The sequence below is a fragment of the Suncus etruscus genome, chromosome 17, assembly GCF_024139225.1.
Source record: "Suncus etruscus isolate mSunEtr1 chromosome 17, mSunEtr1.pri.cur, whole genome shotgun sequence".
Classification (NCBI taxonomy): Eukaryota; Metazoa; Chordata; class Mammalia; order Eulipotyphla; family Soricidae; genus Suncus; species Suncus etruscus.
In genome coordinates, this window is record NC_064864.1 from 31,254,205 (window position 1) to 31,267,215 (window position 13,011).

A 13,011-nucleotide genomic window follows, 5' to 3' on the forward strand; every position below is an offset into this window, starting at 1 on the left:
TGGGGCAGGAAAAGCAACAAAGCTGGGGCCTCTGCAGATTTTCTGGGACTGTAGGCAGATTATGTTTGAGCAGGGCTGGAAGAAACCAGGGCCTAGCATAGGATCTTGTTTTAAAGCTGTGTGGGTTGGTGCTGGTGGGGTAGTATAGTAGATATAGATATAGTATAGATATATACTATGTCTATATATCTATATCTATATATTATAGATATATAGATGCTTACCTTGCATGCAGCTGACCTGGGTTTGATTCCTGGCACCACATAAGGTCCTTTGAGCACAAAGCCTGGAGTAAGCCCTGAGCATCATTAGGTGTGACCACTACCACCATTAGCACCCCCTCTACACAGACCCCGGCCAAAGAAAATATGCCCAATGGGTAGGTCATTCTTGTTGCTAAGTAGGTGGGCTAAGGTGAGGCAAGTGAGAAGACCCTGCAGGCATAAACTCTAAAGAGATACCCAAATGTAACTTACTCAATCAATATTTATTGAATTTTGGTTTTGGCAGAGCTCAGGGAATAATACTTTGTAGTGGGGATCCAAACCTGGGTCAGCCACACACAAGGCAAGTGACTCACTATGTTCTCTCTGACACAATGCTGACTTCTTATCTCCAGAAGAAAATAAATGTGATATCTATTTGTTTACTCTTTTTTGTGCCATACCTATCTGTGCTCAGAGCTGACTCCTGGCTCTGGACTCTGAGATATCTCCTGGCAGGGATCAGGAGAGCAGATGGAGGGCTAGGAATTGAAGCCAGGTTAGCTGCATTCAAGGCAGCAACCCTACTCACTGGCCCCATACACATGTGTGTTTTAAGCTGCTAAATGGTAACTTGGTATAGCAACATAAGAACACTAACATAAAGAGCTAAATTGCACTAATTTATGTTTCCGTTTAAAAATTTATGTTACAATCAAATATTTATTGTACAATAAAACATACATTATGCTACTGAGATTTTTTTTGGGTACCCTGAAATGTGTTCAGGCCAGTGAACAATCTAATCAAGGCCCTGATTCTAGTAATAAGAAGGTGGTGAAAGTATTCAGGGCTTTCCTGTCTCAAAGCTAAGCTTAAAGCATGGTTCTGAGCTTGTTTTCCCATGTGGTGATCAGATTTGACCTGCTCTTATCTAGAAGTTCCTACACACAAACCCCCAGATTTCCCAGACACAGTTGTCCATTATCCCACTCTTCCACTGAGGTGCTCTGCACGTCTATGGGGCTAATTCTGTGGGAGGCTCAGCTTGCCGTTTCGCACAAGAAATCAAACAGAGTCAAAAGTGTGACAAGTACTGCCATATATAAGCCCTGGTCAGATAGTCACCCACCTCATTCAAGAGCTGATTTCTGGTGGTCCCCTGGAGTGGGTGTATGGAGGCAGTCATGTGCATGCCCTCTGAGGGCATTAGTTCTCCTGAGTCCCTAACGGCAGCTGACCTTGCCTTTGAGCTCTGTCTTCACCCCCAAGGCTGAGTTCAGAACTTCTAGGACTAGTTTTATCCCCAGTCTTTGTTTTATTTGTGGGGAAGGGTACCTGGAAAATAGTGGCAGTACTCAAGGCTAATACCTTGTTCTGTGCTCCAGAGACCCCTAATGGGGTTCTAGAGATTACATGTGGTGCTGTCAATAGAATCTAGGTTGACAGCATTCAAGACATGTGTCTTAATTCCTCATACAATCTCTTTACCTCAATTCTTTCGTTTTATTTCATTGCGAGAGGGATTATTTGGCCTATACCTGACAGCACTCAGGGGACCATGAGGTGCTAGGAATTGAAGCCAGGGCTCCCCTACACAAAGCATGTGCTCCGCTCTCTTGAAACTGTCTTTGCAGCCCTATGCTCAGCCTTGGCACTCCTCAGTCCTGACCCCCATTAGTGGTTATGGTGTTCAGAGGTGTGCCTGGCAATGAAGAAGCTGCAGCAGGGTTCAGTCCAGAGTAGGAGTCCAACTAGGTTGTTCTCTGTCTTGCCATGAGCAGGTAGGCACATTGCTCACTCAACCTCTCAGCATCTCTCCTTGTCAATATAATTCTGGTGTTGCCACACATTATCAGGAGTTGTGCACAGGAAGCAGTAGGGGCAGCCCTCTTCCTCAGGCTGATATAGAGGGCTAAGTAGCTTTCATGGAGGAGCTGAGAGCCAGTGCTCCTGACCAGAGCTTGGGAGGCCTACAGTACTATGTCTGAGGGATGAATCCAGTTTGAGCTCTCATAGACCTGGGCTCTGATGCAGCCTTCTCTGTAAACCTCCAGTATGTGTGGTCTCCTCACCTGTTGAAGGGGCTTTCACTGGGCCATTGGCAATATGTACTTGTGCATATGCGCACAGCTATGGTCTGGACTGAGGACATGATTTTCTGAGGGGTTGCTATCACCCCCTGTAGCTGAGGTCACACTCTATTGGCTTCATCATAGCCAGGACCATGACATACTGTATCATGTGCTCTGAGCTCTGTTGGTGGCATTCTGCAGGCAGTCAAGTTCAGGGAGATTTCTCGGAGCAACAAGAAGTGGGGTGGGGTGGGGTATGTCAGACTGTTAAACAGAAAGCTGTGGGGATCAGCCTCCTGCCAATCGCTCTTTCAAGCTGGCCCAATAATCAATGTGTTCAGTTCATTAGTAAGCAGCTGGACCACATAACTGTCCTGCCACTGTGGGTCTATGATCAAGTCTGCTTCTCCTGTCCTGGGTATCCCTAGGTGTCTGGATCACTGAGGGGAGGATCCCAGTGTGGTGTATGCATAAGAAATTATATTTGCCCTTTAGAATCTAGACAGGGTTTTAGCTCTGGGGAAACATTTCCTCCTCTTAGCACATGGACCCTGAAGGCTCAGAAGGTTTATCTAGCTCTCTGCTGGCCAAGGGACCAAAAGCCAAGCTAGGCCAGCTATAATCTGTTCTCTTCCCTTCAGGAACAAGAGAAGAGTTCTGGCCTTTTTGCTTTTCCAAGCTGCCCTGAGACTAGGATTCTATCCTTGTCAACTGCCCTGTCTGTGACCTCTGAGGCAATTGTCCTTCCTGCATTCTGAGGATCCCAAGAGCAAGACTGTTGACTGCTGTCAGGGCAGGGGTCAGAGAAAAACCCTTAGAGCCCTGTGAGAAACACACACACTCAGGCAGGGTCAGAGAGGCTCTGAATACCATGTCAGACTGTCCACAAAGCAGTCTCTGGGCAGTGACATTGTTGCCCTTGGACTATGACCCAACAAGCTTCTCACTAGGGCCTTTTGACCTACAGGTGGAGTGGTTAATGTGCTATCAATGATGAAGCACTTTCCCTGGTACCCAAAATCTGCAGAGTCAGCAGCTGGGCTGCCTGGATAGCTAATGGGCATCTTCCACTCAAATGTCCAACTTCATCTCCCACATCTGTTCACGGTCTTGTCTGTCCCTGCAGCTCCCGACCACCAACGTCTTCCAAACCCTTACAGTCAGGTGCCCCTCCCAACTTCCTTTGCCTCATGAGCTCTCTGATGCCACTTTCACAGATTTAGGTTTTGATCAGTTTAACCATTCCAGATACTAATGGAACCCTAAACCTCTTGCTTGAATCAACTGCAAATCCACCCCTGTCCCCAGCTTCTGTCAGTCCTGCTCAGAGCAGCAGTCAGGGCAGGAGTAAACAATTTGCTGGACCATATGATCCCCTGGCTCAAGACACTCCAATGGCCTCCTCCACATTGTACATTGGAGACAGAGCCAAGATCCTTATTAGAGGGCTAGGCCTCAGCTATGAGGCTTCTTCCCATTTGGTCCCAACCCTCAGTCTTCCCACAACTCCCCAGCCACTTGCTCACCAGTCCTCCACTGGCTCAAAACAACATCAGACACCCTCTGCCTTTGCCCAGCTGTTGGGGGAAGGGGCTGGCCCTCTCCACCCATCAACCTTTAGACATTTTTTCTCACCCTTTCTTAGTCTTGATGTCACTTAAAAACAAGCACTTCTAATTTTTCCCCTTTCAATAATAGCAAATACCACCTTCTTCAAATAGCTTGGAACATCACCCTGGGAACTTTTTAGAAAGATAAATTATGGGGGTCTGAAGATATAGCACAGTGGCAGGGCATTTGCCTTGCATGCAGCTGACTTAGGATGGATGGTGGTTCAAATCCCAGCATCCAATATGGTCCCCCATGCCTGCCAGGAACAATTTCTGAGCACAGAGCCAGGAGTAACCCCTGAACACTGCCGGGTGTGACTCAAAAATCAAAAACCGGGCCCGGAGAGATAGCACAGCGGCGTTTGCCTTGCAAGCAGCCGATCCAGGACCAAAGGTGGTTGGTTCGAATTCCGGTGTCCCCCTGTGCCTGCCAGGAGCTATTTCTGAGCAGACAGCCAGGAGTAACCCCTGAGCACTGCCGGGTGTGGCCCAAAAACAAAAAACAAACAAACAAACAAACAAACAAAATCAAAAACCAAAAAAAAAAGAAAAAAGAAAAGAAATACAAATTATGGTGAGTAGAAAACTCAGAGGGTGGTCTGTTTCACAAACTTGTTCTGGTGACTCTGACATTCATGGATGTTTGAAAATCCTGCATTTTCCGTCTACTGTCTCTGAGGGAATAGAATGGAAGCTTTGTCCATTCTCTTTTACTCCCAGATACTATCTTCTGTCTGTATTTGACAGATATTCTAAGTTTGTTGAATGACTGGGCTACTCAGTACTGAGAATTCTGAGCAATTGGTATCTATTTCTCCAAAAGAGATAGTGAGTGGGGGGGCAGTGTTGGAGGCTATGGGATGTTTTGAGGGTGCTGAGGATCAAACCTAGGACTTCACATGTTTAATATAAGTGTTCTATCACTAAACTATAGTCCTAGCCCAAATGAGATATTCAAGAACAAGGAAACAGAAATACTTCAGTGGCATGCCTAGGCCACACAGCAAGCAAGGGGCATCATCAAATCACACCAGTGTGCAGCCTGATGTTCAGTTGTCCTGCTCTCTCACATTTCACCATAGCCAGTCTTGCTAAGCACTAAACTGGGAACATAAAAACACCTTTGAGGATTTGCAGGTTCTTTTCAGATAACTAGGCAAGGTATCACCATGCAAACAAACACAATAGGCCAGGCAGGGTGGGTTCTTGTGAGACAGTACAGAGAGAGTTGCTGAGATACTTAATAGCTAGTTTCCTCCATGTACCTGGATGCCACTCTAATTAATTGGGCTTTTTAATTTCTTTCAATATGTTTATTTTTAACATATAAAGGTTTTGTATTTATTCTGTTGACTTTATTCCTAATTGTTTCATTATTTTAAATGCTATTTTGTTTGTTTGTTTTGGGGGCTGCACCTAGTGATGTTCAGGGGTTACTTTTGGATTTACATTCAGGAATCACTCATGGCAGACTCGGGGACCATATGGGATGCTGAAGATCGAGCCTGGATTGGCTATGTCCAAAGCACATAATCACTACACGATCACTCCAGTCCCTATATTTTAAGGTAAATCTGGTTTTATTCAAAGACACTGAAAAAAGGGAGATAGAGGATAAACATGAGAAAGTAACATGCTCAAGAGAGAGCTTGAGCTTCTCCAAAGATAGAGAGTCCTGGTACATGTCCTAGAGTTAAAGTAGGAAAGTATAAAAAAAATACATTTCAAGAAAGTTCACACCTTAAGTTCTGTTTTTAACTAAATTTCTCCTACTTTCATTTTGCTTGTTCATTGATTCTATTCAGAAACATTATTGATTGGCGTATCACGATCTTGCATCTTGCAATCTTGCTGAATTCTTTACTAGTTCTAATAGTGTTTCAAGCAGGAGATCCAAACCACAACAATCAAATGTAAAAATATGTCTGTCAAAGAGGCATGCTTGGAGTCAGGGAGAGGGAAGAAGGAATCTGGGAACACTGATGGAAGGAAGTTGATACTGGTTGTGGGAATGATGATAGTATATTATTTGCCTGCAAATCATGATGATCTTAATAAAATATCTAAGAACATTTTCAAAAGTATTTTCTGCTTACAATATTGTGTCATCTGCAGATAGTCATACTTTTTCTTCTTTATTCCTTTCTAATCTACATAAAGTTAATTTCCCAATGCAAATCTGAGATAAATACCTTTTAGTCATGGTGTATATATGTATATATATATATATATTTTTTTATCTATTTTGCTATGCAACTTGTTAAAATTTTCATCTAACAAATTTGTTGAAGACTTCTGCATCTATGTTTATGAGATATTGGTGATCACTATTCTGTCTCCTTTTCTGTGTCAGCAGATTGCTGCTTCATCTTTCAAATTATTTATTAAAAATTAATAAAAACTTGGGTCACTGAGATAGTATAGTGGGTAAGGTACTTTGTCTTGCATGTGGTCAATACAGGTTTGAATCCTGACACTACATAGGGTCCCCTGCACACCTACAGGAATGATCTCTGAGCATAGAGGTAGGAGTAACCTGCATACTGCCAGCTGTGGAACCACTCAAAATAATAAAAATTCTACTTATCTGACATGTCCCTCCAGTTATTGCCTTGTTCTCTCTCTCTTTTTATTTTTTTAGAGCAAATGTCTTGGATGTGTTGGCTATGCTCACATGCCAATTCCTCTCTGCTTATCCTCATCTCTTATACTCACAATTACGCTAAGTACTCTCCCAATTCACCCTTGTAAAGTCACTACTGTCCTCTTTCCAATAGTGGTTTTTTTCTGGTTGGTCTGTCTTGAGATATAAGTGCCATACCTGATAAGTCCTTCCTCCTTACATGCACTCTTCACTCTGCCCAGGGACATACTTGTTCCTGGTTGTCTCCCTCATTTGATTCTTCTCAGTTGCCTCTGCTGACTCCTCTCTTCTCTGACTTCTTAATTGGGAACAAATCTGAATTTGGTCCTGTCTTCTACTGTCACTGCACATGCTCCATTGATGGTATTTCACTCAACCTGATGACTTTAAACTTCAAAGTGTACCGAGGGTCTCCATATTCTCTCCCCGACTCTCTTGTAATTTCACTGTTTATATATCCAAATAGGGCCAGAGTAATATTACAGAGGATAGAGCATTTGACTTGTACATGGCTGACCCAGGTTTGACTCCATATGGTCTCGTGAGTCATCCAGAAGTAATTCCTGAATAGAGACAGGAGTAAGCCTTGAACACTGCCCCAAACCAAAAAAGTACATAACTAAACAAATGACTAATCAAATTCTTAACATCTAATGGTTTTTCTTTACTTGCCTTTTTTTTTTAATGAGGAGAAAACCTAGTGGTACCTGGGGCTATTGTCAGAAGTGCTCAGCAGACCATGTGATACTGGAGATCAGAACTGGGGCTCCCATGTTCCAGATAACCACTCTATCCCTCTTAGCCATTTCCCTTTTATTTTTTCACTCTTTTATTTCTTTTTCTTATTACTCTGTATATGGTCCTGTATATGGGACCAAACTTTGGGTCTTACACAAATAAGTCATTCTCTCTTCTCCTGAGCCTCTTTCCTGACCCAACTTGCATTTAATCTTGACCCTTGTAAATTTCTGAAACTCCTCCCGGAACTCTCAGTCTTCTTTCCAAACAATGAAACTTCCTGTGTTCTTTTTCATTCCAGTTAATGGCTAATCGACTTATTCCTGGCTCTGTGCTCAGGAATCACTCCTGGTGAGGCTTGGGAGAGACCATCTGGAGGACTGGAAACAAACCTGGGTAAGCAATGTGCAAAGCCAGTGCTCTACCTGCGATACTACTTTTCAACCCCAGTTATCTGGAGTTTTTGTATGTAGTTGTTTCATGTGTGACACAAGAACCCATGAACCCAGGAATTACATCACTTCCATGGTACCACTTCAACTCCAAGGGCAAGCCAGAGTAATCCCCAGTAATCTTTCACCCAAGCTCCTCCCTGTCTCTTCTCTTTACAGATCCAGTTTTGGCCACACTGGTGCCCTTCCCCACTGCCACTTCCCTGACATCTGTCGCTCTGCTTCTCCTCCTCATTTCCTTCCCGTAGCTCAGAACTGGGCAACTGAATGAGATCTCTTATGAGGGTCCCTTCCTCTATGGGCAGTGCTTCTCAAGTAGTGGGGCGTGCCTGGGGGGGGGGTCTCGAGGTTCCATAAAGGGGGGCGCTTTTGACCTCAGCAAACACTGTCATAACAAGCTAAGCTCCGTGTTTATGTCTCTGTGTGTCTCTGGAGCTGAGAGTTGCTGTGTCCTGCTTCAAATCCCACTTCGAAAAGCTAGGCATTGCAAAACGTGCTCACTGTAGCCATTAATCCAGACCTCACCTCTGATGAAAAAATCAGCTCAAATTATTTTATATATTTTTGTTTTGCAGGTTAAGGTTTTTTTTTTTTAAATGAAGATACTATTTACAGTCACGCGGGGGTGAAAAATGTTTTTGTCTTCCTAGGGGGGCATGACAGAAAATAATTGAGAAGCATTGCTCTATGGAAAGGTGTACTATCAGGGGCAGGGACCTTGTTGGTCCTACTGCCAGCTGTACCACCATCTCTTAGACTAACTTTGAGAGCGAATGACTGACTGCATGAAAGAATGCCCAAGCAAGAAGTATTCCAGGTAAGCCCCACTCACCTCCCCAGGCTGGCTATTCTTGACCTAGATTTCTCTGTGAGGGCAGCAGGCCTTGTGCTGACTGCAACAGGCATGCCTCCCATTTTAGTCTAGCAGAAGGGGAGGCCCCATTCTTTGTCAGAGCAAACATGCTTGAAAAGGCTTGTGGATTCTGTTGTTAAAAAGTGCAAAGAGAGGGGCCGGGCGGTGGCGCTGGAGGTAAGGTGCCTGCCTTACCTGCGCTAGCCTAGGAGACGGACCGCGGTTCGATCCCCCGGCGTCCCATATGGTCCCCCAAGCCAGGAGCGACTTCTGAGCGCATAGCTAGGAGTAACCCCTGAGCGTCACCGGGTGTGGCCCAAAAACCAAAAAAAAAAAAAAAAAAAAAAAAGTACAAAGAGAGCTGATCCTCTAAGCCTTCTTTCCAGGAGAGACCAGGATAATAACAGCTTTTGCCAGGAAGCCTTCTGAGGCTCCTGGAGCCCACCTGAAAGCACCCAGACTTGCCTGGACATGTCTGCTATCGCTAACCCCTGGGATTTCTGCATTTCCTTAAGTCTGCTAGTGGCAGAAGTTAAATACCTTTGATGATGATTTTCTGTTTGAATTCTTATGAGTCCTCAGCCAGAGGCTGAGAGATGCTGAGGCCTGGGCAGGGGGTGAAACTGGGTCTATGTGAGAGTCTGGAAATGGTCCTAGGGTTGAGCAAAGTGAGGATTGGGGAGAAAGCTCTTTATTCTTGTAAAACACCCAAGTAACTAGGATTGCTATCTTGACTTTTTACTTCTTGTTTTTTTGAGGGCCACACCTAGTTGTGCTCAGAGGCTACTCCAGGTACTTGGGGTATCATGTGGTGCTAGATATCCAACCCTGGCTTCCTGGTGCAAAGCCTGCACTTAGCCCATTGAACTATTTCTGGTCCTACCTGGCAGCACTCAGGGGTTACTTCTGGCTCTATGCTCAGAAATCACTCCTGGCAGGTATGGGGTACCATATGGGATGCTGGGATTCAAACCACCAACCCTCTGCATGCAAGGCAAATGCCTTATCTCCATGCTATCTCTCTGCCCCTTTCTTTATATTTTTCCCTGACTTATTCTCTCCATAAATAACATAATTCTCTTCGGCCGTATTTTCAACTATATGTAAACTGCATAAAACATGCAGCCTGCTGCTGCCTATTCCTTTAATAAATTAAAGGTTTCATGTGTGGTCTTGGGTGGAGCTGCAGTTAATTCCATTCCCACTGCTCTAGAGTCAGTCCCCTTGGAAAAAAGAATCGTATTTTTCTTTAAAGTGGGTGCAGGGGACTTCAAGTACTTAGGAGATCTGCTTTTGTAACCTCAGTTCTATGACCAGAGACTAAGGCTACTCTCACTGGGCATTGCCTATTCCCTTGTTTTGTGTCTTTATATACCACATAAGCTTGAGATCACCCGTTATTTGTTTTTTCTCCTGTGACTTATTATATAGCTTAGCATCATACATTTCAGTTCCATCCACACTTTAGATTTCATCCCTTCTCATAACTGCAAAGTATTCCAGTGTGTGTATATGAACTAGAACTTCCTTTTATCTGTCTTAGGGTGCTAAGGTTGTTTCTAGATCTTGGCTGTTATAAATAGTGGTGCAATAAACCACAGTGTTTATTAAAAGTACTATTATAGTTTTGTATATATCTTTTGGAGTTGGCATTTTGTATTCTGGGATGGAGGACTTCCAAATAGTGCATGGAGGCTCAGAGTTCACCTTGGGTGATTATCAGCCAACCAGGTCAGATTGCTTGGTGCTCAGGCCAGTGATAAAGTACTACTTTAACCCACCATAGCCACCCCAATGGTGCTCAAGGAGGGACATAGTCTATGTTCTGCTGTGGATTGAACTTGGGTCCTTCAAGGTATGAGCTTCTGGAACCTGAGCTGGCTTTCTTGGAAAAGAGACTTAACCCCAACTCCAAACAGGAAGTCAGGTCAGTGGCAAGAATCTTGTGAGTATAAGATTGGTGAGGTTATGAGTTCAACCCTTAGCACCACCCTACATTCCTGAAAGCATTCCCAGTAGCTCTGCTATTTGGGATCTCCAGAATTACAACACACTTCAGCACACCATAGCCAAGTGTACAAGCATCACAACTGAAGACTGTGATCCCTGGTGAGTGTTCCACATGAGAGTCCACCATTATAAGCAAGGATGTGACTCAGAGAAGTGCTATAGCCAATAGGTACACCTGCCACATGAATAAAGAGTATAATGTACAAGCAACCATGAGTGTGACCTCTGGTCATTGCAGCAGTAACAGAAAGAAAGGGAAAGGGCAACAACTAAAAACTTGGAACTGGAGAGAGTCCAGAGGTTAAGGAACTGGATTTGCATTAGGTCAACCCACTTTGAATCCTTGAATCCCTGCACCACAAATGGTCCTGTAAGAATGATCAGGAGTGATGCCTGAGTACAATGCCTTCCTTTTTGGTAGGGAGCCACCCACCCAGTGATGCTCAGGGTTCACTCCTGGCTCTGCACTCAGGGATTACTCTTGGCAGGGCTTAGGGGACCATATGTGGTGTCAGGAATGGAACTAGGGTGGACTACATGCTAGATAAGCATTCTGATCCCTATACTGTCACTCTGGGTCATGGTCCTTTCTAAAACCACTTTTCAGTCTGGAGTACCAACCTCCAGCATCTGTGCAGACAAGAATCCCCTTTCCTGTCACTCATGCCTGTATACAGATCATGAACAGACCTGGCCCCTTCACCTTTAGATGATCCTCTGCACCATGTATTCCAACATTCTAAGCTGCGATGTCCATGATTGCCTCTTTTGGACTTGTGGGGGGAGTGTCGCTAGAGAGGGGGCTCTTTGAACATGAGCTGCATGGATAAGCAAGCTCTGCAGAGGTCTGTAAAGGGCCAGACCTCCTGACTTGACAGAACTTGGTATTAATCCAAGTCAGTTTGTATTGTCTCCTACTCAGCATCCTTCTCCAAGAATTAGTGACATTTTGCTCATGTCCTCCACATTTCCATCGCATACGCCCTATCCTCTTGGTCTCTCTGTGGTCCCTATATTCCCACAGTTCTTTCACACCTGAAGATCTTTGCACCAGCTGCCTCAGCTGTTAGAATTGTGGCAGTACTGGATAGGTTCTTACCGTCAACCCCAGCCCAAACTCTATTCTCTGCCTGTCTCTCTCTCTGAATATCTCAGTAGACATGCAATTGCCTATTCTCTATCTTCCCCAGGACTGGGCAGGAGAAGAGGATGGAAAAACCTGCCTCTATTATGTTCATCTGGAGTACAATTTGGTATATCTGGGCGTCAGTATGAATTCTGAACAAAGCAAAGTTGACCCCGAGGTTTCATGGCTGGGATAAAGACCAGTGCAGGGGCTTCATGAAGCTAGATAAAGGCAAGACAAAGGCAAAACACTGCACCCATCCATCCAACAGGACCCTGAGTCACCACCACCCCTCCACCCCCCCACCCCCCCCCACCCCCCCGCTTATATGGAAACCACCTCCCATCCACATGCAGAGTCAGGGAGGCCAGCAGCAAAAGTGAATAGGACTCTATGGTGAGAGAAAGGAATATTCTCGAACAGTGCCCTGACTTGCCCTGCAGGGCCTGCCTGGCACAGCCACAGGGAAGCATGAAGGCAGAAGATGAAGACAACAACTACCTGCCTGCCACAGCGGTGTGAGACACAACCGTCGGGCCTGAAAGAGGAGTCTTGTGGGCCCCGGGCAGGCAGGGAGGCATGATTACCTGTAGGTAGGGGTTTTACAGGGTGAGCATGCGAGCTACGAGCTGTACCTCCACCAAGCGGGGCCCAAATGACCCGGCGGATGGCCTGCACCCAGTCCTCCATGTCCCGCTGGGAGCTGGCCATGAGCAGAAGCGCTTCCGGGTTGGGTGAAACCTTCTCCTGCTCCCTGGCACCACCTGCAAGACAGAAAGAAATGCTTAGTTCAGGGTTCCCCAGAAAAGGTGTTAGAGTGCCCATTCCCAGTACGCTTACCAACCCTGTAGTTCCTCTAAGTAGCTGCTGTCCCTTCACCCATTATACATCTGTCTTAAGGTCCTTTCAGATTTCTCTGTTCTTTGTTTCTGTGTCATGCCTCCTCAACTTCCATCAGAAGGATAAACATGAATGACTCTCTGAGCACACTCTCAGAATAGGGAATGCTGATGATTTGGTAACTCTCACAACTTACCATATTTTTTGAACCTGGGGGGTGCATCTTATGGAGCGAATGCTACCTAGAACTGAAGCCTGAGTGCAGGAGAGGAAAGCATCTAAAAACAGGTGCATATTATAGAGAGAAAAATATGGCATTCTTTTATAAATTAACAACACATTTTAAATATACAATTCCAGGAGACTATGAGACTACATGTTTGTGTCAATAACTTTAGCTTTGATGTCATAACCTTTCCTCACTACCCTGAAGGCGAGGTCTGATGCTCCATAAGGATTA

The 13,011-nt window shown here is 45.0% G+C and overlaps 1 protein-coding gene across 2 annotated transcripts in view; it reads right to left on the bottom strand.

The window, feature by feature from the left end:
- Positions 1–13,011, bottom strand: part of ARHGAP22 (Rho GTPase activating protein 22) — a 217,891-nt gene that overhangs the window by 18,137 nt on the left and 186,743 nt on the right. For both annotated transcript variants that reach the window (XM_049790658.1, XM_049790659.1), the window contains one exon: positions 12,299–12,475. In XM_049790658.1, the coding sequence (XP_049646615.1) occupies positions 12,299–12,475 (177 nt within the window). The remainder of the gene's footprint in view (positions 1–12,298; positions 12,476–13,011) is intronic.